The sequence below is a fragment of the Lynx rufus genome, unplaced genomic scaffold (assembly GCF_022079265.1).
Source record: "Lynx rufus isolate CCGP_SWC_20201006 ecotype Redwood Valley unplaced genomic scaffold, mLynRuf1.p SCAF_10, whole genome shotgun sequence".
Classification (NCBI taxonomy): Eukaryota; Metazoa; Chordata; class Mammalia; order Carnivora; family Felidae; genus Lynx; species Lynx rufus.
In genome coordinates, this window is record NW_025814824.1 from 59,959,594 (window position 1) to 59,985,737 (window position 26,144).

At 49.9% G+C, this 26,144-nt stretch overlaps 1 protein-coding gene across 1 annotated transcript in view; it reads left to right on the top strand.

Annotated features, from left to right (window-relative positions):
- The first annotated feature begins 217 nt into the window (after positions 1-217).
- Positions 218-26,144, top strand: part of CCDC180 (coiled-coil domain containing 180) — a 61,070-nt gene continuing 35,143 nt past the window's right edge. Inside the window, exons 1-17 of the mRNA XM_047098990.1 lie at positions 218-286; positions 1,543-1,733; positions 4,394-4,482; positions 5,498-5,601; positions 6,685-6,813; positions 6,911-7,021; positions 7,145-7,240; positions 9,831-9,994; positions 11,337-11,456; positions 15,453-15,532; positions 18,036-18,124; positions 19,699-19,821; positions 20,966-21,139; positions 21,987-22,102; positions 23,522-23,648; positions 24,931-24,970; positions 25,098-25,588. Of these exons, the coding sequence (XP_046954946.1) occupies positions 218-286; positions 1,543-1,733; positions 4,394-4,482; positions 5,498-5,601; positions 6,685-6,813; positions 6,911-7,021; positions 7,145-7,240; positions 9,831-9,994; positions 11,337-11,456; positions 15,453-15,532; positions 18,036-18,124; positions 19,699-19,821; positions 20,966-21,139; positions 21,987-22,102; positions 23,522-23,648; positions 24,931-24,970; positions 25,098-25,588 (2,313 nt within the window). The remainder of the gene's footprint in view (positions 287-1,542; positions 1,734-4,393; positions 4,483-5,497; positions 5,602-6,684; positions 6,814-6,910; positions 7,022-7,144; positions 7,241-9,830; positions 9,995-11,336; positions 11,457-15,452; positions 15,533-18,035; positions 18,125-19,698; positions 19,822-20,965; positions 21,140-21,986; positions 22,103-23,521; positions 23,649-24,930; positions 24,971-25,097; positions 25,589-26,144) is intronic.

Consider the following 26,144-nt stretch of genomic DNA (forward strand, 5'->3'; position numbering starts at 1 on the left):
GAGGGGGGCGGGGCTTGCTTTTTCTTAGAGCAGTGGGGTGGGTCCTACCCAGCCTGGTTGCCTGCGGGAGGGGGTGGGGCCCGCGGGGGCGTGGGGGGAGCGCAGGTCCTAGGCGGAGGACTTGTCCTGGAGGTTGGGGCTTCGGTTTCCAAACCTCAGACATGATTCTCGGACAATGAATTCCTAATAGGGGCGCCCCGTTCAGCCAGCGGCCAAGATGTCCTCAGTGGGGAAGGTGACCCAGGTTCCCAGCGGGAAGGTCTACCAGCAGATCTTCGAGGCTGAGGTAGGTGTGTCCCTTGTGTCCCTCTGTGCCCTCTTCCCTCTGCACCCCAAACCTCCCTCCCTCTGAAGGCTTCTTTGTCCGGGAACCCAATGAAATAAGGGCTTTGAAATTGTTTTGATTTAAAAAATAATTCTTATTGGTTCTTAAAGTGTAGGAATACAATATTAGAATGTCTATTCTTGAAAATTAAAAAATGTACATTAAAGTTTTAGTTAAGTTAAAAGTTAAATTATTCAGAAATCGCCAAAATTAAAGGTGTCTTGGGACCTTTTCCTATGCACCAAAGCGTTTCTAATTTTTCTTTTTAAAACCTGGGTCTGATTCTATAACAGTGTTTTGAAACCTGCTTCTTCCCTGTTAACGGTATTGCACAGACCTTTTGCATGTCAAGGGGCATTAATGCAACTTCAAGATGTTTAGAGGCTGCCCAGTTGTTAATCCAGGACTTCCCATAGTGTATTAAAGTAACACTCTCTTGACAGCCAAATAGGTTGCTGGAATTGCCTTGCCTATAAAAAACTTGTCTATAAAAAACTGCACAGACAAGAACAGTATCTTAAATACACAAACTCAAACCTTCCCTTTGACGTTCTGTACTGCTTATTTAAAAGGAATTTTCATTCCTACTTTGAGCCCTAAATAACGCTCTATGTAGGAGGCTTGGAAATTATAAAAGTATAAGGAGGCCAAAGAAACAAATTACTCACATGATCCTGCTGCCTGGAGGCAGCACACCATTCTTCACATTTGGCACACTTTCTCCTGGTCATTTTTCTATGAGTTTAAAATTTTGAGATCATACTGTATAGTTTGGGTTATAATTTTTTTAAGTTGCGCTTTTAATTAATATGTTTTATGGTATATCATATCATAAACATTTCCCTATGTCATAAATAGTCCTTTGTAAGTCTCACTCTTAATAAATGCCTAGCATTACACTGGAGGGACATAAGAAGTTTACTCGACCAGTCAGTCCCCTGCTATTGGACAGCCCCATTTTTCTAATTCCTTGTGATTATAAAAGATGCTGGGATAAGCATCTTGGTCCTCACTAAATTTCTTAAGAGATACCCTTCTAGATACCTGAATGTCTTCTGGGGGGTACTTGCATGGAATGTACCCTAGGGTTGAAGGCCTCCCTGTAAAGTGCCTTCCTGCTGGCAAGTTCAAACGTGTCCTTCTAAGACTGCAGAGTGAGCCCTGGGTGCTGAGGAGTCTGTAGTCCCGACCCCCCACCGGATCTTTTGTGCATTCAGGTGCAGCTGGTCCGCTCTCTGGCAGCCACCAGGAAGCGCACTGTGGAGAGTTCCATGACCCCAAAGAATGGCAGGAAGCCCTTGATGAAGAAGATGGATATTCCTGAAGGGGAGATGATGTGTCCTCGGCAGCGGAAGTGGGCGCACAGCCTACCCAATGACTGGGTCACGGAAAATCCTGTTCTCTACAGGTGGGTCCTGTGGTCCACACTGTACCTCCCCACCCGGGGGGGGGGGGGTGTGCCAGAGTCTTCAGAAACTCAGAAAGCCCTCACACAAGATGAATGCCATTTAGGAATGAAGTCCCAGTATCTCCTCTGAGAGACAGAGGTAATAGCACCTACTTTGCTCCACTGTTTGCTTCTCCCTCTCTTCCTCTTCCTCCCCTCTCAGTAATTATTGATTGAGTGCCTAGGACCAGGTACTGGGTCTGGGGATCCCACTCTCCTGGAACTTGAGGCCTCGATAATAAATAAATAGGCAAGTCCCCCTAAAGGTGGGAAGGCTCTGACCCAGAGGACAGTGGTAGCACAGGGGTCAGGAAAGCCCCTGAGGAGGGGCCTCAGCGGAGACCAGAGGATGAGGGAATAGATGCATGGGGCAAGGCGTGGAGGCGGGGAGGGTTTGGTCTGCTCTGGAAGGTGAAGAAGTTAGTGGGCCTGGGGGGAGGGGCAGTAGATGAGGCTGGGATAGGCTTGCAGACCACAGTCGGGATTTTGGACTACTGAAGTGAGCAGCTGATTTGCCTTTTTAAGGCCTTTTGGCTGTTGTGTGCAGAATGTAGGGAGTGGCAAGAAGAGGCCGGGAGGCCAGGGGTTCCCTCTAAGCCTGGTGGGGCTACAAGAGGGAGAGTAGGATATTTCCGGTGTATTTTAGAGGCAGAACCCCTCAGACTAGGTGGTGGATTGGAGGGAGGAGAGGGCTCCCAAGAGCCCGAGGTCTGTAGCACGAGTGCTTGGGTGGACAGAGCAGGCGCCATTCCCTGAGATGGGTGCATATGGTCTAGGAGCAGGGAGATCAGGAGTGAAATTTGAGAATCCTGAGTATGCCATTTCAACTCCCTGAGCTCAGACTCCTCAAGCAGGGAGAAAGGAAAGAAAAGGAAAAGGAGGGCAATATCTTCCTCACCGGGGAGCTTGGGGCGCCTGGAGCTGATCTTCCCTTTGCTCTTCAAGCTCTGAGCAAGCCGCAGTCCCCTCTGGGACTCGGAAGGGGAAGTCGGTCTCTCTCTACCTGCCTTTGTTTTCTCTTTTACCTGCTTTGGGGCAGAGATGACCTGACCTTTGACTCTTCCCAGAGAAATCTCCCCTGAGGCTTCTGACCCTCAGCACCCTTAACTACCTACAGATGGGCAAACCCACTGGCCACCAAGCCCAGACTGGAGGTCGGTGTTCTCTAGCCCATGTGCCTGATGCCCAGTGTGGGGATTGAAGCACAGACGTCTGGGGCCTGTTGATGCTGCCCCTGGCTGTGACTTTGGCTCCTACAAGGGTTTAAGTCCCCTCTCAGCTGATTTGCGAGTTATCTTTCGCTCCTAAGGGTCCCCCCTTCCCCAGAGTTTAGCCTAAGGTCACCCATTATCCCAATAACCAGATATAGCATCCATCAGGAGCTCTTAGCATCCACAGGACAGCGTTTTAGGAAAGGCACTTTCCATAGAGGGTGCTGGCATTGTGCTGTGCTGGCTTCCCGGGACAAAGTCAGCTCTGCCCTGGACGTAGATCTAGACGACAACTTCCTGTGGCCTGTGACAGGGAGAAAGATGTGTTTGTAACCTGCCAGGCTCTGCCACCCTCAAAATGACTGGGGTCACTAACTCAGCATTGGCGTCTCTCTGAAGTCCCTTGTTCCCTTCTTGAAAGTTCAGCCAGCCAAAGCCAGTGAACCTGTGTGTTCATTCACCCAGGGCAGGGCCTCCGGGTGAGCAGAAGAGGAGCCCAAGGTAGGGATAGATCAGCACTAGTGTAGACCCAAGTCCTCGGGTCAAGTGCCTGAGGAGCCAGAGCCATTAGCTCGGTAGTCAGAGCACCCAGGTTCCCAAAGAGCCACCTTAGTCCATGGGCACCTGATTGACAAGACTGAAAGACCCACCTCTGGAGGGTCAGTCTAGGCCCTGCAGTCTTCCTTGCTGGTAGGTGTGCAGTGAGGATTGGATGAGAAATGACTAGAAAGCGCTGCACATGTGGAGGCCTGGAGGAATGGCAGGTGTCATTGAGACCTGTTGCATTTCTGTGGTGCTTGTCCTATGGACAGTGCGTTCAGAGATTTTTATTCCAAAGCTAAGGTCATTCTCACTCACCCTGGTCCTCCCTGCTGAGGTAGCTTGTTCTGGGGTCTCAGCTTTCTCCTCCCACACCTAAACCCCAAGGACCATGGACCATGGCATGACACACGTGGGTCAGGGAGTCTCAGCTCTGCTTTGTATAATCACTTCTCTAAGCGCCCTCCCCTCATCCCTGTCAAGGGGGTTATTGTGACTGCCTCATAGGATGATGAGTTGCTGAAGGAGCAAATCCTGAATACTCAGCACTGGCCTGGCTTTCCCAGGCTGATCATGCCCTACTGTTCTCAGTTTCCCCATGTGGAAATGGCTCTTGCCTACTACCCACGCTTGGTTTGCAGCCAGAACAGAAGCAGACCCTGATTTCTTGTCTAGGGACCATGGTGCCTACTGGCAGCAGATACCCAGGCAGCGTCTGTTGGGAGTCTGGCATAGCCTCGGGGCTCTCTGGAATGGGGTGGGCCTTATCACCAATATGTGAGGTCTCTCTGAAGACTCCCTTCTGTCCCAGAGCTGCCCTGGGGTAGGGGAGGGGGCTGGGAGTTATTGTTTCCTCTACTTGTGCCTCAGGGAAAAGGAAATAATCAAGAAGAAAAAAGCTGAAGAAAGTGAGAGCATCATTGAAGCCAGAGAGGTCCGGGGCCTCATGGACACCATAGGTGAGTCTCTGTTCAGCTGTGAGGGCAGGGCTGGCTTTCTCCCCTTGGCTCCTCCCTTGAGCTTGCTCCTCTGGACCTTCTCCTCAGTGCAGAGAGCTGGGGAGGGAGCAGGGGGCTCTGCGCAGTCAGAATTTACCAATGAAAGTCAGTTGGTAAAGGATATTCCTTGCTTTATTGCAATTTCACAAGAACATTTCAATCTGCATTGTCTTCCTTCATACTATAGAGGAAGGTTCTTTTCCTTTACGATTAAAAAAAAAAAATGATACATACTCACCGTAAGTAATCTCTGCACCCAACATGGGGTTTGAACTTACAACCCTGAGATTGGGAGTCACATGTGCTATCTACCACTGAGCCAGTCAGGCTCACTGTGGAAAACCAAAGGAAGGGGATAAACAGAAAGGAAAAACTCTCCCTTCGTGATAGCACTGCTTCTCTTCCCAAGAATGTTCCCCACCATGAAATCACATGGTGTCCAGATTCAGGGGACCGCAGAGCACAGGACGGGAATGCAGACTCTAGAGCAGATGGCTCATGTCCAAACCTCTGCTCAGCCACGGCTGTGTTTGTTCTTTAACCCCCATGCCTGAGTGTCCTCACTTGTAAAATGGGGCTGAAAAAATAGAACCTGCCTCTTGGCCTCTTCAGGAGTGGTAATTGAGTTAGAACGATGCCTGGTGCATAATAAGTGCTATATAAGTATTGGTTATTCTTATTTGTATATGTATTTGCTTCTATTAACTTTAAAAAAAACATAAATGGTCCCATTCTGTACCTACCATTTGGAAACTTTTTCTGGCATTTAACTGTGTATGTGAGACTTCATTCCTTATAGCACTTACAGATCACCTTTGTTTTTTCTCTTTTTCCTTAAGCCTCTGACACTGTGGCCTGGTTTGGGGGTCCATCTCCTGAACCAAGGCACTTTCTGCCTTGCTGCCTTTTCCTGGGAGCCCTCCCCTTGCTTTGGAGCTCTGAGGGCAGCCTCCTCACCTCTGTTGTTCTCCCCCAGTTCCAGAGAGGATCAGCACAACCACCCTGGACAGAGACTCCAAGAGGCAGGGCTACGAGAGTGCTCTGGGGAGTTTTAAGGAGGAGATTGCTCAGATTGGGATGGTAAGACTCCTCCCTCTCTCCCCTTCTGTTCTGGAGCCATTCTCAAGGCAGGCTTGTCACTGCACCCACCCTCCCTTCCCGCCCAGCTCAGAGGCCCTGAGTGGCTCACCAGTGGTGTGGATGAAATCAGAGTAGCCAGCTTGAGTGGCTCATGATGAGTGCTCGTTATGAGCACAGCTTTCTAAGTCGGGTACCACTGTTTCTCCCACTTTACAGTTTAGGCTCACAAAGTCTTGCCTGATTTGGCACATAAGGGGCCAGCTGGGAACTGGACTCCAGGGCTGATGCCAAAGCCCAGCCCATGATCTCCCTACGCAGTCCTACTAATGAGGGCCCAAAGGGCCTGGCCCTCTGGCTTCCCACCCCTCATGCTATCTGGCCTTTTGGTACCACCTTCACTTGGCTCTCTGTTCCTCTCCAGAGACATTCCATCTCTAACCACCCTGGTCCCCAGAATATTCCCTAAATGAGGCCCTTCTTTGCCCTTCTTCTCTGAGCCCTGGACTGCACTCACCACTCTCTCCCATGTCTTCTCTGACTTCTGTCATTCCCTTGGATTCATGCAGCTGGCTCTGTACCCAAAGCACCAAGAAGCTCCCCCAGCCAGTCGTTGCTTTACTCATCTGTCCCAACTGTATATGAGCCCTACTTTTGTCCATGACTCTGTGGCTTTGGTCATACAACATAACTGAGCCTCAGTTTCCTTATCTGAAGTAAACTTGGAATCCTTTCACTGGCCACTTCTTTAATGGATGTTTGTTGAGCCCCAACCATGGGCCACGCCTGATGTCAGTAACTACTTCACAGGCTGTGGTGAGGACCAAGTGAGTCTGAGGACAAGGGCTTAGCCTAGAGCAGAGTGTCCAGCACATGGCACATGCCCAGATAAATGGTGCCTGCCCTTGTGCTCTGGCTGTGAATAGTAAATCCTAGCTCCTTAGGTCTAGGTAATGATTATTAGTTTTGAGGCAGGACCACAGCTAGCACTTTCCCACCACAGGGCAAAGAATTGGGGGAAGGGACGGGCTCCCCCTGCCCTGGTGGTGTTGAGACCACAGGCATTGCCCTACTGGCCTGTTGTAGGAAATGGAACCTCTCATCTTAGAGCCAGGAGCACTTCTTTTAAAAAAGCTGGCGGCGTCTGATGAGGAAATCGACCAACTCTTCAAAAAGGTGGAAAGCGACATCAACCTCGAAGACTACACCATCGAAGTAGGGCTTCCCTGTGGCTGGGCTTGCCCCACCGGGGTCCCACTCCTTCCCTCCCTGCCATCTGTCCTCCCAGCCTGACCCCAGTTTCTTGGTATAGACCCTGATGGAGCTGTGGGATCAGGTGGCTGAGAAGTTCCAGTTCCAGAAGCAGGGGATTAAGGAGCTGGATGAGACACTGACCTCTACCGAGTTCTCTCGGGCAGATAAAGTGAGTTGGCCTGCGAATGGGCTCTTGGTGATTTTCACCTGTGGGGTTTGTGAGGCATCGTCTCTTTGCTTGCAGGTCTCCAGGAAAAGAAAGTCATTAACAATGACACCTTGTTGTTTCTAGCTCAGAAGCGTGTTGAAGAAATATGTGGAAATCATAGAGAAAACATCCTATCTCATGCAGCCTGACGTGTACACGCTGATAAATAAGGAAGCCATGGTGAGTGGTTTTCATGTGCAGGGGATCAGCCCACAGAAGGGACGGGACCTGAGGATGCCCCAGAACCTGGTGTCTCAGGACCGATGGGCTTCTCATGTGTCACATTTCCAACTAACTCGGGTTAGTCGCTTGGGTCCAGAACCAGAGTTTTTGTTAAGTATTTTCAGTAGAAGTCTTTCTTTTTTTAAAATTTTTTTTTTTCAACGTTTATTTATTTTGGGGACAGAGAGAGACAGAGCATGAACGGGGGAGGGGCAGAGAGAGAGGGAGACACAGAATGGGAAACAGGCTCCAGGCTCCGAGCCATCAGCCCAGAGCCCGACGCGGGGCTCGAACTCCCGGACCGCGAGATCGTGACCTGGCTGAAGTCGGACGCTTAGCCGACTGCGCCACCCAGGCGCCCCTCAGTAGAAGTCTTTCTAAAGTGCGTGTCCTACATCCCTCCTGTCTTAATCCCGATTACCTAACACAGCAGCACTGGTTTCATCACTGACGGTTTTACGAGCACCTACTGGGCCGTGTCTCAGCCACCATGTGCAATGCAATAGGTGCTGGATGGTGGAGCTGTCCTGGTCTCAGAGTGGTTTGTGCCCTCACAGGTGACCCCAGCCTGCTCCGTTTGTTTTCCTAGTGGTGCTTGTCTGCCTTCTTGTTGGCCATCAGTGTCTAGTGCCGAACCAGGCCTGTCTCCGGTCTCTGTCCCCACTGCTTCCCTGTCCACACCCCACCCTCGCCCAGCTGCTTTCTTTGGGTGTAGAAAACAAGAAATTCAAGGTTGCTCATAATATTTCCAAAGTCAGAGTTAAGCCCGACTCCTCTGCCATGTGAAAAGACACTATGTACGGATGTTTGTGTGTGTATGTATTTTCTTCAAATGTAATTAACATGCAGTGTTATATTAGTTTCAGGTGCACAGTACAGCGATTCAACAATTCTGTGCATTACTCGGTGCTCATCATGACAAGTGTACCCTTAATCCCTTTCACCTGTTTCACCCATCCCCCCACCCCCCCCCTCCCCTCTGGCAACCATCAGTTGTCTGCAGTTAAGAGTCTGGTTTTTTGTTTGTCTCTTTTTTTTCTTTGTTTGTCTCTTAAATTCAACAAATGAGTGAAATCATACGATACTTGTCTTTCTTTGTCTGACTTATTTCACTTCGCATTATACCCTCTAGGCCCATCCATGTTGTTGCTTCCTTTGGCTACTCAGAAGCACATTTTGCTTGCATGGGCTTCTAGGGCCTGTGCAGAAAGCCGGGCTTGCGGAGGCCTCCCGGCAGTACACGGGGTGAAAGGAACCCAGCACTCAGAATCACAGATGGGCTCCTGTTCGGTCCACATCTTGGAGTCCTGGATGAAGCACAGACAGGGAGTGAGCACAGACCTCCCTCTCCACTGCCCAGACACACAAGCTCCCAAACTAACTCCGCTCCTGCACTTGGAACTCCCTGCCCATAAAACAGGGGTAACGATACTTAAACCAGTACCTGTTGGGGGGAGGGGGTGACAAAAGAGGTCTCAGCAGTAGCCACTGTCATTTGAAAGAAACAAGAGTTCCTAACTTTTATCCATTTGATCCCTTAGGTGGGGTCAGAGCAGTATCCCGGGGATGTTTCAATGTCTGGCGTCCATATGCTTATTTTACTCATTACAACAACAGGCACTTGCTACTTACTCTATGTGCATTTATCTCATTTAATTTCGCAGAATCCCTGTGCTGCCAGTAGCATTATCTTCGCCTTATGGCTGAAGAATTGGAGGTTTAGGAAATACCTGCCAGTCCCCCTCTCCCCCCACCACCAGCTAGGAAGTAGAGCCAGCAATAAACCTCAGGTTCCAGTGAAAATTGTTACTGGAATGTCTACCCGCTGAGCTTGGCAGGTTCCCACCCTTGCTCCAGGGCGGTGCCCCGAGAGCTTTGGGGAATTCTGAAGACATTTGGCTGTTCTACTCCCTGGGGGCATGGGAGAGACTGCTCTCATTGAGGGGGGCAGGCTACTAAAAGCAGAATAGTACCACACCATGAAGAATTGTCCCCACTGCCATGCCAAGGATGCCCGGTGAGGATCACTGGGAGGACTGCAGAAGAATGTTCTAGCCCTGGTCTCATTTGGTAATTGGGTCTTCGTTCTCATCACAACCATAGGTGACTGACTGGTCCCTGATGGCAGGAGCACTCTGCTTTTGGAACAAATTCATTTAAAGAAAAGGAAAGAAAACAGCTAAACACTAAGAACCCACTGGAGTACGTATCTCCAGTGAGCTAAAATCAGCTTCTTTAACAATCTGATATGGTCTTGGGGCTGGGTTGAAGGCACATGCTTAAGTCAAGGTTCATAGGTGAGTCTTCAGGAAAGACCCCTGTCACAGTCCACGACTGTTCAGCCCCAGGCAACTTCCGTGAGTGCCCAGTGACCCCTCGGTGCCCCTCAGATGCTGCCACTGCCCTACTCAGCCCCGCTGGGCCCCAGGCCCTCTGCCGGCACCTCACCTGGCCCCTCTGCAGCCTCCCCCTGTCCGTCTCCAACTGAGCCTTGTTCTGACCTTGGAGAGCCCCCACCTCATGTAGAGCCTGCCCACCTGTACCACAGGTCATAAACCAGGCCCTCCTGGGCAACCGGAGGGCCATCGCCCAGCTGTTTGTCAACCTGATGGAGGCCACGCTGCAGCAGGAGCTCGAGGGCCATCGTCGCTGGCAGGGCCTGGTGGACACCTGGAAGGTTCTCAAGAAGCAGGCCCTGGTGCAGAGTTTCAGGTCCGTGTCTGCCCACGCATCCCACAGCCTCCCCCCAGCCCACCTGGAAGGCCGGCCCAGCAAGCCCGTGGTCCTCACCCTCCTTTCTGTCCTCGCTCCAAAACGCTCCCGTTCTTCTGGGGGTAAAAATATGTGCTCTTTTCTTTTTTAAAAGTTAAAGTAGATAAAGTATAAAAAAGAAATTAAAAATCATTACTAATTTCTCGCCACAGTGAGAAGCACAGCTGATATTTTGGTGTATTTCTTCCCAGGCTTCGTTAGACCCATACTGTATATGTCACTTTCTGTCTTATTTTCTTCATAAATGTTATCGCATAAGCATTTTCTGAATTATCACAGTACAAATTGTTTGAAAACGCCCGTCTGATTATCTGCCCAATTTCCATTCGACTGTTACTCAGAACCCTGTGTTACTGGGCCAAGACGAATGGCGGTCCCTCAGGCTTTGGTCCCCATGGGACCAGGGGTGAAGAGAGGGCTCATCTCCCTGCTTCCTCTGCCAGGTGGCACTTCTGTTAATACCGACACAAGGATCCTGCAGCTTTTGGCCAACAAACAAGGCTTTCTTTTGCTTGTCACGTCAAGACGTTTGAGGATGCCAAAGAATGTCTGTCTGTCTGTCTGTGCTGTGGGTCTGGGGATGGGAGGCCATCTGTACACCTGGATTTCCAGATGGAGAACACCAGAGTCTGACACCCTGGGTGAAAGAAAAGTGTACTGAGACCTGGCTCCACCTGTACTTTCCCTGTGACCTTGATCAAGCACTTGAACATTTCGGAGCCTTTCTCTCCTTATGCAGACGGGCATGATGATGCGCCAGTGATAGGGTTTCAGTGATGATCAGCAAGGTGCTCTATGGAAAGTGACTGGTCTGGGTCTGGGCCTGGAAGTTGTTACAAATATCAGTAATCATCCACAGTGATGGCAGGAGCTGGCATTTAATGGGCAGTTCCCGTGAGTCAGGCATGGTGCTAGGGGCTTTGCTGACTGGGTCCTACTGTGGAAGGTATTCTCATTAGCTCCGTTACAGAAGAGGAAACAGATTCAGAGGAAGGGACTGACTTGCCCAAGGTCACAGAGCTGGCTGGCCACAGTCGGGACCCACACCCGGATCTGTGCCCAGTGGTCCCATGCTCTTAACTCCAGAGTCTCGCTGGTGGCCCCCTGGCTCTTCGATCCCCCCTCTCATCATTGCCCCAGAGGCCTACAATGGGGAGGGAGGGGCTGAAGTGGTGTAAGGGTGCTTAGATTGTGAATGTTCTTACCATGGGCCTCATCCCCTCTTTCCCACCCCCCCACCCTGCTCCTCCTCTCCATGGTGCCAACGTGTCTGGACACCCAGTGAGTTCATGGCCAGTGAGAGGATCCGGGCTCCTCCAGATGTGAAGAAGGAGATAGAGAGCATGCTGAAGAACCAGAAAGCCCTGCAGCAAAAGCGGCTGGAGCATCTCTGCACCATCTGGTACAATGAGAGGGGTCCCCGGGGAGGGGTGCCTTTGGGGGTCCATGGGGGAGGCAGTCACAGTTCTCAGCCTTGACCCTTCTCTTGGGGCATCCTCCAGGCCCAGCCATCTCCTTGTTCTCTGGTCCTGCGCTGGCTGGCTGGGCCTTTGTTCTGGGGCATTCCAGCCCCAGTGGTGACAAAGAACATGACACATTTGCTGGGGAAAGAAGTTTAGTGTGACTGTGCCAAGAAACATGGAAGGAAGCAATGGCAAAGGGGGTGGGGTGTTAGCGGGGGAGGAGGGGCCAGGTTAAGGGGTTGGATTTTTTTCTAAGATCTGGTGGGAGCAGAGTGTCTCCAACAGCCCTGTGGTTTCGGGGGTGAGTTGGAGGGTCTGAGGCTGAAACCTGGAGGTCAGTGAGGGGGCTGTTGCCATCAGATAGGGAACCTGTTAGAGGCTGTGGATGTGTAGAGGCTCACTCAGTTCTGATCCTTAATAAGCTGTTTGGTGAGGGGCACAGTGAATGTTCTAGACCTTGGAAGCCCACTATGTGGGGGTCCTATAGCATCCACCCTCAGTAAAGGGATGGAGCATGTGTGGTTCTGCAAGTGGAGACACTTCACATGCTGGGAAATGCTCCTCCTTTTCCTGTGAAACTTGGGCCCTCCTACCCCTAGCCCTGGTAACCCTGGGTTACCCTCTTGTCTCCCCACCACAGAACCTAAGTTCTCCTAAGTATCAGTGACAATTAGAACCTCACACAGTCTCCTCCAGGGCAGACACATTTTCGTGCAGGTGTAAAATTAACAACGTGAATAAAAATCTCAACATAAAGTAAATCGCTTTTCTTGTTTCCTGTAACTCTGTATTAATTTAAATTTTTTTAAGTTTATTTGTTTATTAGAAAGAGAGAGACAGAGAGGATGAGCAGGGGAGGGGCAGAGGGAGAGAGAAAGAATCCCAAGCAGGCTCAGCACCATCATTGCAAAGACCGATGCAGGGCTCGAACTCACAAACCATGAGATCATGACCTGAGCCTAAACCGAGTCGGACGCTTAACCTACTGAGCCACCAGGTGCCCCACTCTATATTTATTTCTGACTCTGAGTCCCTGAACTGGGCAAAACTCAGTTTTTCTTGGGGTCCTGTCCATGGAGGGGAACTGCGAAACCCCGTCCAATGCAGGCCTGGTGATAGAGTCTGTTCCTCTATATTTGATCCACCCACATGCCTGAGGGCAACTGCTGCCCTTTCCAGACAGCTGGATGCGAGAATCTTGAGGAGGCTACCCTGAGCCCGAATGTCCTCATGCCCAGGCAGTGTTTCCCTCCGGGGATCTGGGTCTTGGCAGCTGCCCCCACAGTCTTCCACCAGGAAGCAGGACCCAGGCTGCCACTGCCAGGCACCTGCCACCCTCTCTGTCCACCCCTGCCTCCAGCCCCCTTCTGTTGGGTGAGGAGAGAACCCTGGTCTTCGGCTCTCAGCTGCCAGCGCATCTCCCCCTGCAGGGCTCTCGGCCCACTCCAGCTCAGGCTTCCATCATCAATGCTCTAGGCTCTCCCCAGAACTTAGTCTTTGAGAACAAAGTCCAGAAAGATTTCTAGGCTGCTGTCTTTTCTGCACCACCATATCTCTGACAGACTGTGAACATGGCGCTGGCTGGCTACCTGCCTGAATGGAAGGGAGAGACAGGGCCAAAGACACAGAGAAAAATGTATTCCCTGGTGCTTCTGGACACCACTGGGAAACACTATAAAATGGCAGCGTCTGCAGGCAGAGCATGGAGCTGGTGTGTGACTCAATCTGACCTGAGGAAGTTGGAGGCTACTCTATGAAATCAGAGGCAAGGGTGTGCAGATACGCGACCCAGCAGCTCCTTCACAGGGAGTATAGAAAGGGGTGAAGACACAATTTGTGTCTGGAGGTGTATACTACAAACACAGGCTGGAACGTACAACTTAAAGTTGCAAAGCCTTGATCATAGAATTCCAGCGAGTGTCTAGAGCGAAGGTTTGGGTTTGTGGTTTGTTTGCGCGAGGAGGTCTTGATAACACCCACAAAGCACGCTGTGTAGATACCCACCTATGCCTTCCTGACCTGTCAAGCAGCCAGGGAGACTTCTAATCCAACCCAGGGAACTGCCTCATATGGGATTCCATACCCCATCCTGACCCATAGCTCCAGGCCTTACTTCTGAAACCCCAGGGCCCCAGACCTTGTAGGAATCCTTGCTTCTCTGCTCATGCACGGAACCTCTGCAGGCTTGTGGGCAGTGGTGGCTCAGGGCTGGGCAGTCTTGATAAGATTCCCAGGGCCCCTGTGAGAGAGTTTTCCAAAGTCCTGGGAGAATTCCCGTTGATAACTTCGATGCATTCCCATTAACTAAACACCAGACTTTTTCAGAATACACCAGTTTTTCTACCATTGTCCTTTTTCTATTCCAGAACCCAACCCAGCATATAATACTGCATTTAGTATAATGTTTAGCTTTGAGACGATGCCGTGCACACTCTTGTAGCTATCTTTTGCTCTTTACTGTCCCACCATGAATAAGTAGGGTGCCTAAGACCATCCTGGGTTACATGTCTTGTGCTAGTATAATCATTAGTAGAATCCCTCTCCATTGTCAAAAATGTCCTGGTTTGGCAATAAATTATATAGTCCTCCTAGCCATGCGCATCTTTCCACACCGTTAAACACCACCCAAAATTTAGTGGCTTAAAACAACCACAATTTCTTCTTTCTCGCTATTCTGCGGGCTGTTTCCCACAAGGCGTTCCCTCTGGTCTGCGTTAGCTTGGCTGGGCCTGGATGGTCTAGAGTGGCCTCACTCCTGTATCTGGAGCCTAGGCTGGGGCAGCTGAGGTTCTTTCCACTTGCTCTCTCAGTCTCCAGGAGGCTAATCCCAGCTGGGAGGCCTGGTGGTGGTGGCAGAGTCTGCCGGTAACAGGAGAGGGCAAGGCAAATACCCAAGCCTTTCCAACTCTGCCTCCACTTGTTTGCTAATGTCTCATTGGCCAAAGCAAATCACGGGGCCAAGCCCAGCCCCAGGGGTGGAGAAATAGACCGATGGGAGGAGCTAATGATATTGTCCATCTTTCAATCTGCCACACTATTTTTTTTTTCTTTGAGAGAGCGAAGGCAAGCAAGCCAGAGGGGAGGGGCAGACAGGGGGTTTTGGGGGGTAGGGCAGAGAGGAAGAGAGAGAGAATCTCAAACAGGCTCTGCACCATCAGTGCAAAGCCCCAGTGCAGGGCTAGATCTCACCCTTCCTGAGATCATGACCTGAGCAGAAATCAAGAGTTGGAAGCTTAACTGAGTGAGCCTCCCAGGTGCCCCTACCACAGTACTTTTTAAAATATATTTATTTATTTTGTGGAGAGCACAAGTGGGGGAGGCGCAGAGAGAGGGGGACAGAGGATCCCAAGGAGCCTCTGCTCTGGCTGACAGGTTGACAGCACAGAGCCTGATGTGGGGCTCAGACTCATAAACCCTGAGATCATGACCTGAGCTGAAGTTGGCCACTCAAGTGACTGAGCCACCCAGGAGCCCCCCTGCAACACTATTTTTAATGACTTCAGAAGAGAATTCACTGTACTTTACTTAGATCCCTGTTGTTGGATATGAAATTTATTTATGATTTTTTTGAGTGCTTATAAACAGTACTGTTAAGCAACTCTCTTAATGCATAAACTTTGTATGCTTTTCATATCGTTATCTTGGATTCTATTCCTAGACGTAGACTTCCTTTCTTTGTCAAGTGATGTGAATTGTTTGGTTTTTTTCCCATTAGGAAAATTCAATTTGATTTTCTAAATAACAGACTTGTTGATATTAAAAAAGACCTTTTATGAGTGATATTTTTTGGCATCAGGAATCCCCAGCACATCATTTGTTTCTTCAGTATTTATATAGATACTACTCTGGGGCTACATTCCTTGAAGATGCTACCAATTCTGGTAAGTGAACATTTTACCCAAGCATGGCTTACTTGTCATATCTTCCTTCCCCAGTGACCTTCTGCCCCCCAATTACAGCAAAGCTCAGCTGACTGAATGGCATTCTTCTCTCAACTCCCTAAATAAGCACCTCGGTGAGTGAGGTTTGTGGGATTCCACTCGGGTCTCTTCAGAACTCTGTTCGAGTAGTAGCCAATCATTTCTGTGAGAGTCTATCATGAATTCAGGGGTGAGGGCAAGTCCCCCTGGAGGAAGGAGGGAATGTAGATGGAAGAGTGAATTTGTGGGAGTTCATGTAGGATCTCTGAAACCTTGCCTGGTGGAGCCCTCTTCCTCCCTCCCACAGCTTCCTGGTCACTGCCCAGCTGGCAGCCACACCAGCCACACACTCTGACCCCTGAACCTTGACCCCAGCAAGGAGTCAGAGCAATGGCTCCAATGACCTCCTGTGAGGACAGCTTGGGGGTCAGATCCTAAGCATGTGAGATGCCAAACATGTGTTCTTGCAGTCAGAGAGATGTGGGTTTTACCCCCAGCTCTGTGTTGTCCCAGCTCTGTGACCCTGGGGGAGTCATGGTGTCTCTTGGCTTTAAACTGCTCCTGTATAACATAGGGATCTCAAGAGGAATAATCAAGGTACCTACCTTGTGGAGTTGCTATGAGAATTACAGCCTGCAGTCCAGTTGTAGTCCAATGCCTGGCTTACATGGAGAGTGTTCAATAATAAATGGTAATATTTAAAAATGCTCTATATCAAAGGCCCTCAAACTCCTACCCATGGGTCCCTGCTTGTCTGCAAATAAGTTTCACTGGAGCACAGCTGATCTCCTTTGCTTATATATTGTGTCTGGCCACTTCTGCTCTACAATAGCAGAAACAAGTAGTTGCAACACAAACGTTATGGCTGGCAAAGCCGGCAATATCTACTATCTAGCTCTTTATAGAAAAAGTTTGTCAAGCCTTGCTTTAGAAGATATATGATATTTCCATCTCCTTTGGGGCTGACAGCAACTGGTAAGGTCAGTGGTATCATTGTCCCCCTGTGATAGAGAAGGACTCAGAGAGGTGAAGTATCCCGCCCACAGTCACACAGCTGATGAAGTGTCACACCTGCACTTGACCTGGGTACTTTGGTTAATAGTACCCACCATTGCTCCCAGGGCTCTCAGGTTTAGAATTGCAAAGGTAGGGGCACCTGGGTGGCTCAGTCGGTTGAGCGTCTGACTTCGGCTCAGGTCACGATCTCACAGTCTGTGGGTTTGAGCCCCACGTCAGGCTCTGTGCTGACAGCTCAGAGCCTGGAGCCTGCTTTGGATTCTGCATCTCCCTTTCTCTCTGCCCCTCCCCTGCTCATGCTCTGTCTCTCTCTGTCTCAAAAATAAAAACATTAAACAAAAAAAAGAATTGCAAAGATATACTTACAATGCTAGATGATAGCAATGGCTGCCATTTATCAGGCACCTCCTACGGATGGACATGGTGCTGGGCCCTGGTAACCAACAGGGTGGATCACCCCTTGGGTGTTTCCAGCCCAGAGCAGAAGTCAGACCACGCAGGCTGTTACAGCAGAGCAGACAGGTGACCAGCGTATTTCTGGGGTCACAGCTTGGTTAAGGGTCATATAAGATCTTGCCAAGGAAGTGATCATCCGGTCAAGAACTGCAAGGCAAGTTAGAGTCAGCCAAGCCCAGGGCTGGGGAGAGCTTTCCAGGAAGGAAGAATAGCACACATGAGGAGGCTCAGGGGCAAGACAGAGCTGGGGCTTTGGGGGAAAGGAGAACATGGCAGGTGAGGCGGGAACATGCCAAGGGGCCAGACTGTGCTGGCACGTGACCTTGTGGGGGAGGCTGGGCTGCGTCCTGAGGGAGTGGGAACCCAGGGCAGAGTTCTGAGCTGGAGACGTTGAGGTCAGAGCGGGAAGAGGTCAGCACGGTACAGGAGTGTGGAAGAACAGATCAGGGTGAGGATGTGCCGGCCTAGGAAGCTGCCCTGGGGATGGAGGAACCAGCTTCAGAGCCTCTCCTCACAGTTCCACCGCATGTCTGCCCTCCCTGGGGTCCTAAATCTACCCCCAGCTTCCCTCCGCCCCGTCCTCTTCCTCAGCCCTTGTCAAAGACCAACCACCGCAGCATCTTTGTGCTGTCTTTCAGTTTCTAGAACTGCCAGCAACGTTAAACATCAGCTGCTTATCTTCGATACCAAGAGTTGTGCTGAGTTGATTGTAAAGTGGGAAGCAGTAGAAGCGTAGGAGAGAAAATCAATCAGTCAGCATCTGAGTGTTCTGCTAGTCCGTTCACTTAAGGAATTAACCACAGACACGATCTGTAAACTCTGATTAGTTTGCACCCTTGTTTTATGATTTGGTACAGCCATCTGAAAAGGGTTTTATTAGCCTTGAAACGGAGTCAAGAATGAGGGTTAGAATGGATTCAGAACAGATAAAGACAACTCATTTGAGGTCCTTATCTTGGGCTGTCTGGGACTTGGTAAGGAAGGAGATTCCAGCCTCTGGGCCAATGATCTCACCTCAGTTATCTTCCCTAAAGGGAGACACTGCCTTGCTTGCAAAGGGGAAACTCTAATCTCCCCTCTTCCTTCTGGAAGAGCAGCTGACATGTTTTGTTTCTGCCCATGGAGATGCCTACCACATGGGCTGCGTGATGCAGATCCGCCTGCAGTACGAGAAGACCTGGCAGGAGTGCCTGGCCCGCGTGCAGGAGTGCAAGGTGGGTGCCCTTCCTGGCCCGCCCCTGCCCCTCTCCAGCCTGGATCCCCTGCTTTTCCTCCTCGTGTGCCCCAGGCCCTCAATGGCCTCTGGGCATCCCCCTGCCCGGACTCCCCACCCCCAGTTATTCCCACCCATCGCTCAAGGTATAGCCCGGCATGACCTCCTGCAGGAAGACTTCCCTGACCCCACGGATGAAGTTGTACACTCTCTGATCATGTCAGACTTCAACCTTGACCATCTGTACCACTTACAGCACTTGACATTATTTATTCAGTGGAGGTCGTATGGGGGGGAGGTTATTTCCAGGGCTTCACTTTTTATAAGTAGCGCCACCACTGCTGTCACACCCAGCCCTTTGGTCCACCCCGCCTGCCTCTGTTACCAAGTGAGACGGTGAGTTCACTCACAAACTGCTTCGATTACAATGCCTGGTTTTCTGGGGTGCAGGGAGATGTTTTGTCGATATGCCCTCTCCCTGCATCCTGGCTCCAACAAGTTCCTGCTACTTCACCCCTCCTGAGTCTGTAGAGCTTTTGTTCTGCCACCAAGACTCAGAGGTGAGCAGAATTCACAGGAGGCAGAGTGCTTTACAGTGCCGTGTGGGGCCGGTGCTGCATCCCTGTGGGCTGACACTCGCGTTGAATCCTACAAGTTCCTGCAGGGTGGGTGTCCCCGGCCCTATCTGGCGATGAGAAGACCAAGTCTGCAAAGGGCCCAACGGCTGCCCATTTGCTCTGTGGCCTTCGGGGCAGCCACATGCCTCTCAGTCAGCTTGATCAGGGTGCCAAATCTCAGAAGTAAAGCCTGGAGGGAGAGAAGGGAGGGAAACCATTGCCCTAGGAGAACCTTCCCAGGACCATGACCCTGACAGCCTCCTCCCATCCCCCTGCTGCCTGGGACCTCCCAGGAGCCCAGTGGCCCTTAGTCCTGGGTGCTGACCCTTGTGCCCATCCTCCCTTCCTTTGTCGGGCACAGCAGGGGATAAGCTGAAGTCAGCACACACCCCAGGAGCGTATTAGACTTGACAGAGGAAGGGCACTTGGTTACTCCTATTCAGCAGCATCGGAAGTATACAACTATGGACAAGTTTTCATTTTGGGGGAGATTGGTTTATAGTAGATTTTGTGCAAAAAACAAGGCTTTATTAATATGAAGAGCCTGCTTGCCAGTTGACACAATTCAGTTTTAGGAAATAGGAGCCGGGTCTGATGTGCAGCAGCACTGAGGCCTGATTATACCTGTAGAGTCTATGGTAGGTCGGTTCTGAGTTCAGATCCCGGCCCCACCCCTTGCCAGAGGTGTGGCCTCCAGCAAGTTCCTTCACTTCTCTGAGCCTCGGTTTCCTCATCTGTGAAACGGGGCTAATTGGAACACCTTCAGGGGACTCAGTGAGACAACAGGGACAGCACACAGCACCTGGCCTTGGTGGGCGGACCGTAAAGATGGACCATCTCCCCCACTGTGAGTGTCTCCCCTGAGGCTGGGTGAGAGGCAGCCCTCGGGGAGCAGGGCCAGGCACCGAGGTCAAGCCCCCACTGGTCCTAAGCCAGGCTCGGCCTTGCTCCCCTCCAGAAGCAGCTGCTGGACTGGAAAGCCTTCACTGAGGAGGAGGCAGAGAGCCTGGTGAGCCCATACTTCTTCCAGATGGTGGGAGTACTCCAGAGCAAGGTGGAAGAGGAGCTGGAGCTCTTGGACGTGCGTAGCTGGGGACCCACACGGCTGGGGAGCGGGGAGGGGGTGTCAGCCGGAGTGCCAGGCTGTGAGAAGACCAGGAGTCCGGGGGCCTTCAACTTTCCTGTCACTAGTGAGTCCATCCCCCTTTGCACAGCCAGCCCCTTTGGCGCTCCAGGCTCATCCTCGACACCCCAGCTGCCCTCTGACACGCGTGCTGCACAGGACTCAGGTAGCGAGTGCTCCTTGGAGCCCCTGCTGAGTCTGGGCGCTGAAGGGCCACGAGCAGTAATAAGCCCCCGCCCCAAGAGGCTCAGAGTCTGGAGCTGGGTGAGCAAACGTTTTCTGCAAGGGCCACATAGTAAATATTTCAGTTCTCTGTGAGCCAGTCAGGTCTCTGTAACAAATTCTCGCTCTGCTGCTGTCACCCAAAAGCAGCCAGGGGCCGTGCGGAAACGAATGGGTGTGACTGTGTTTCAGTAAAGTTTTATTCATTTGTGGACATTGAAATTTGAATTTCATATAATTTTCACATTAGTAAATATCTTCTTTTGATTTTTTTTTTTTTTTTTTTTTTTTTTTTTTTGCAGCTAAAAAATGTAAAATCTATGCATAGCTCTCAGGGCCAAACAAAAATAGACCGAAGGCCAAATTCAGTTCACAGGCTAAGTTTGCTGACCCCTGGCCCCAATGAATGCCTAAAATACATTTATAAAATGGGGAGAGGTGCGGATTTAACAGCAAAGTGTGGTGGTTGGCTCAGATGCTGAGAGTCAAGGAACTCCAAAGAAGGAAAGATTCCCAGGCTGAGATGGGTGTGGCCCACCCAAGGGCCCAAGCTGGTGTCTAGGATGGCTTCTTCCTTCTTCTAGGTCTGAAATTTCTCCTTGTTCCCATGAGGGACTTCAGTGGGCATGGGACAGGTCTAAAGATGGGACTTCGGGGTCAGCCAAACTGAAGGGTTGGCTTTGGGCAGACCAGAAGCTGTCCCAGAGGAGGGAGGGCCGTGAGCCAATGTGGGATCCAGGAAGATGACCCTGAAGGATGGTGCCCAGGCAGTGACAGCCAGCCCTTGGCGACGTGGGACCTCCACTGGCTGGTGAGGGAGCCCCACGAGGCAGGGCCTTCTCCCCACCCTGGGCCCCTTCTCTGGGTTCTGCCCCTGCAGAAATCCTTCGAGGACCTGGCCAAGCAGACGGAATGTCAGAGCTCGGATCTCCTCAGCTACTTCCAAGAGGCCGTGAGGCTGTGGGAGGCACATCAGAGCACGCTGTCCGAGCAGGAGCTAGAGCTGGAGAAGAGGATGGAACAGCAGCGGCAGAAGCACATCCTGGAGGAACAGGTGCGGCTCCTGGCACCCAGGGGAGCCCCTGCAGGGAATGAGGAAAGGGCCACACCCAGGTTGTCAACGCCCAGATGACTCTGTTTGGTGCCTGTAACCTTAGCCAGCATTCAGAGGCAAAACCAGAAAAAGAAAATGAAAAAAAAAAAATCCCACCATTTTTACTTCACATCGTAAATAAAAATTAACCCCAAACTTATCTTAGACTCAAATGTAAAAGCCTCAAGCTAAAAAACCTGCACAGATGGAGAAACCAAGGCTCACCTTGGTCATGGGCCTGGATGGTCATAGAAGAAATCTATACCTGAGTCAGGTCTGGGCTAGTGATGGGTCCTTGGATCCAAATGTGTTTGTAAGAGAGTGCATAAGAGACAGACAGACCAGGGGTGTGGGGCATTTACTTACAGCAGTCACCCTGTGCCCCAGGAGATGATCTGGGCCCCCACCCCACCTGCCTTCACAAGGTCTAGGGAGTGGAGGGGCACACCCAGCATCTGATTTCAAATACAGTTGGTGACAAGGAGAGCAAGGAGCAGGCACCGTGGGAAGGTGTAGTGGGGGCCTGCCGGGGCCCGGTGGGTGTAAGGGACAGGTAGTCCCTGAGGAGTCCCATCTGAGCTGGTTTCCAGAGATGTAGACAGAGAAGAATATAGGCAGAGAGAAGAGCCTGGAATATTGAAGGTAAATGTGGTGGCACATTTGGTGCCCCTTTTTATAGGAAAAAGTCCTGCATTTGCCCTGGGGTGCCTGCATCTGCAGTGGCAGGGTCTCTGTATGCCACTCACATGCCCTCTCTGAGCTTTGGTAACTCGCATCTACTTCTTCCTATTTTGGGGATGACTTCCAGGCCCAGGAAGCCCACCTTGATAAGCTCTTGGACCAACTGAGGCAGCAAAGCCTTGAGGAAACACTGAAGCTTCACCTGGAAAAGGCCAAAGATTTTTTGAAGAATATGAAACACAGGTAGGCAGGCCAGACCCCAAAAGACAGAAGGGGATGGCCTGAAATTCATAATCAAGGTCAGAGGCTGCCTGCTTTGGAGTCCAGGGTGTGCTTAGCAAGCTCAAGATGAAAATGTTGCCTCTAGCTTTGGAGAATCTCCTACTGGTCCTTAGCAGGTCTGCTTTCAGCCAACACAGAAGCTTCCAGGGAGAACTTTGATCCGAAATGTTTATGGAGGGCTATTTCAAGGCCATGTGGTTTAATTTTTTTTTCAAAAATTTTTAAGGTTTATTTATTTTTGAGAGAGAGACAAAGACAGAGTGTGAGCAGGGAAGGGACAGAGAGAGAGGGAGACATAGAATCTGAAGCAGGCTCCAGGCTCTGAGCTGTCAGCACAGAACCCGATGCTAGTCTGGAATTCACAAACTGTGAGATCATGACCTGAGCCAAAGTCAGACGCTTAACCGACTGAGCCACCCAGGCACCCCAGGGCCATGTAGTTTAAAAGTCAGGGGATAGGGGACGACTGGGTGGCTCAGTCGGTTAAGCGTCCGACTTCAACTCAGGTCATGATCTCGCAGTCTGTGAGTTTGAGCCCCGCGTCAGGCTCTGTGCTGACAGCTCAGAGCCTGGAGCCTGTTTCAGATTCTGTGTCTCCCTCTCTCTCTGACCCTCCCCTGTTCATGCTCTGTCTCTCTGTCTCAAAATAAATGTTAAAAAAAATTTTTTTAAAAAGTCAGGAGATGGGCCCTCCTACTACCTTTTGAAATTTTAAAACATATGTGTTCTTTGTAGAAGAAAAAAAAGTTAACCAATACAAACATGTAGAAAATTTCCCCTCATTTCTGCCCACATCTTCCTTTTGCGGACATGTACATTATTTTATGTGGATATATACACATACAGAGTGTTTTAAAATAAAGTCTAGGGGCGCCTGGGTGGCACAGTCGGTTAAGCGTCCGACTTCAGCCAGGTCACGATCTTGCGGTCCGTGAGTTCGAGCCCCGCGTCAGGCTCTGGGCTGATGGCTCAGAGCCTGGAGCCTGTTTCCGATTCTGTGTCTCCCTCTCTCTCTGCCCCTCGCCCGTTCATGCTCTGTCTCTCTCTGTCCCAAAAATAAATAAACGTTGAAAAAAAAATAAAATAAAAAATAAAGTCTAGATCATCCAATGCAAATAGATCTATAACTGCAGATATCTTTCTATTTTCTAATATCCATGTAGAATTCTTTAATATGGATGCTTCATAATGGTTTAACCATCTCCCAATTGATTAGCTTTTTAAGATTGGTTCCAATTTCTCAATATTAAAAACAGTTCTCTGTGAATTACCTTAAGTCTTCATGCCTTTGTACATCTAATTCTGTAAGGACCATTCACAGATATGAAATTGCACTGTCAAATGATTGCAGTACTTAGTTCTTGGCTCCCTCCCTCCCAGGTATGAGTGTTTCCACAAGACCCTGACAAAGGAAGTGATGGAGTACCCAGTGCTCACACTGAGAGAACTCAACTCCTACAGCTCCACCCTTAGCCAACATTTCTATGTTCGTGAGATCTTTGAACAGGTATGGACAGGGCTGCAAAAACCCAGCCCCTCACCAAAGAGCAAAGGGGAGAGGATATCTTCTAGCTCTGATCGGCCTTAACTTTGAACACCTTCCTTAACTCCTGCCCAGTGAGAATCTATCAGGAAATCAAGGAGGAAGAAGCTAGAGGCATTTCTAAAAGAGACCATCTCTTGCTTAGATTAAAAGAGGTTGAAGGGTTCTGAATTCAGGCATTCTCTGTCTGGATGTGTTTGTATATCTATTGCAGTCAAATACAGCAGTTACAGAGCATCCAGAGTGGGTATTTCCTGAAGGGCAGGTACACCTCACTAATTTTGATTCAGCTTCAGTTGCCTTTAGCACAGTGTCTTGCACATGATTCAGACACAATGAATGCTCCCTGGGTAAATGTATGAATACCTGGAATGTCCTGGTCCAACACTCCTAGAGTTTGTCTTTTTCCCACACACCCAGCCGGAGTCTTGTATGGCCAGACCTGAAAATACTTGTGGTAAACACTGAAACTAGATGAGGCTTTCTTGTATATACAGGGTCCCCAGATCCTCAGAGAATCCTTCCTCTCTGGATGGACCTCTGTTCCACTTGTTAGTAAATGCTTCATATGGTACCTAGGTTAAGGTGGAGCTCAAGTTATACAAGGGTGGGCTTACCATCTGCGCTTTGAGATCAGTCTGGTTGCCTGGGTTAAAGTTTAGGTGCCATTAGGATCTCCGTGTCACAAGGGAGGACACTGAGTCCCGTGGGGCTTAAGGAACTTGGCCAGGGTAACTCAGCTTGAAAGGAGCTGGGATTCAAATCCAGACTGCAAACTCTACAGCCCACACTGTGTCATGTTATCGACATTATCCACAACACAGTACATTCGTGACTTCATTCAGAATTTATAGGGTTAATGAAGGGGTTCCCAGGTCATGTAAATTATGTTCATTCTGTATGTTCACATCCAGCACTGGGAGCAGCAGATTCCTTTCCGCCTGTTTGCATCTCTCAATTTATACTTTCTTGCTCTTTGCCCCAGATCACTACCAAAATGTCAGAATGAGAGTTTATTTATTAACACCTATTGTGTGATAAAAAGATTTGCTAGCCTGCTTGGGATTAAAGAAAACTGATTCCCTGGTTTGGGAATACTCTGATTATCCCAGTGAAATAAGTAATCAAGGCCTGTATCAGATGAAGGGGAGGGATGGGTCCTTTTACTTAAAAGAGATGCCCTTAGAAGTGGCATTCTGGGAAAGGCAGTGCTGCTCACTCAGTGTCCTGTGTTTTTTCTTTGTAGACCTTGGATGGGGAAGTCATTTTCAAATTCAGGGAACCAGGTAACACTATTATAATTCAATCTGATCCTCTCTGACTTCACTCTGTACATTTGTTGGCCAGGTAGGCCCAATCCAGGTGACCTTGGTAACATTTTTTTCCTTGTGCTTTGGGGTTGGTCATCAACAGAAGCACAGGAAAAGCTCTTCCAGGAGAGTATGAGAAAACGGAGGAGTAAACAGAGAGCTAAAGTGGAAATGAGCAGAAGTGAGGACAGTGCAAGCGCAGGAACAAGTTCATCCAGGCTAGCGGAAGAGATGGAAGGAGAAGATCAAGACATCGAGTCTTCCTTAAATGAAGAGATGGCAGCGAGCCAGCAGGAACAATCTGTACTGAGCGACGAGATGGATGAGTCCAGTGAGGAGTCTATTCAGGGGTTAGAAGAAATGCAAGTTAAAAGAGACAGCTCCTTAAAACCATCCCAGAACCAGGAAAATGTGATGGTTCAAGAAGAGGAGACAGAGGAGGAAGAGGAGAAAAAGAAGGAGAAGGAGAAGAGGAGGAAGAAAAAGAAGAAGGAAGAGGAAGAGGAGGAAGAGGAAGAGGAGGAACATGAAGTGGAAGAAGAGCAGGAGGAGGAGGAGGAAAAGGAAGAACATGAGAGTTTATCTATGGATGAGGTAGGCCAACAATGGATTCATTCCTGTGTATGGAGAAAGTGTGCTAGGCTCTCTCTCCATATCCCTAGTACAAGCTGGAGTCCCCAGTGGTGCAGTCTCTGTGGGGATTTACGCATGTGTGCACACCTTTTACTTCCGCCAACAGGGATCCAATTCTTATCTGATAACAATGCTTTTAAAAATTTACCTTCTTCTCCTAACATCTTACCCTGCAGCTTACTCTGAACTCACCCGTGAACTGTATGACTTCCCTTGTCCATTTTTGGTCATCTCTTTCCCAGCTCCTCTTTACAGTATAGACCAACCTAGTCTCTCCATTCCTCCTCTTTTCCCATTCTCTTGTTGTGTAGCACAAAAGATCCGCATCCAAGTCGGCAGATAGAGCTCTCCTTGGAGTGCAGGGAAGTGACCCTCATATTAATAAATCTTGTCCTCAAAACACATTCCAACTCACAGAATAGTAACTTGAATGCCATAATTGCAAAATTGAAAAAGACCCTTTTCCTATATTGCTGTGGAGAATTAGCATACTTGTTTTGCAACAGGGATCCCAAAT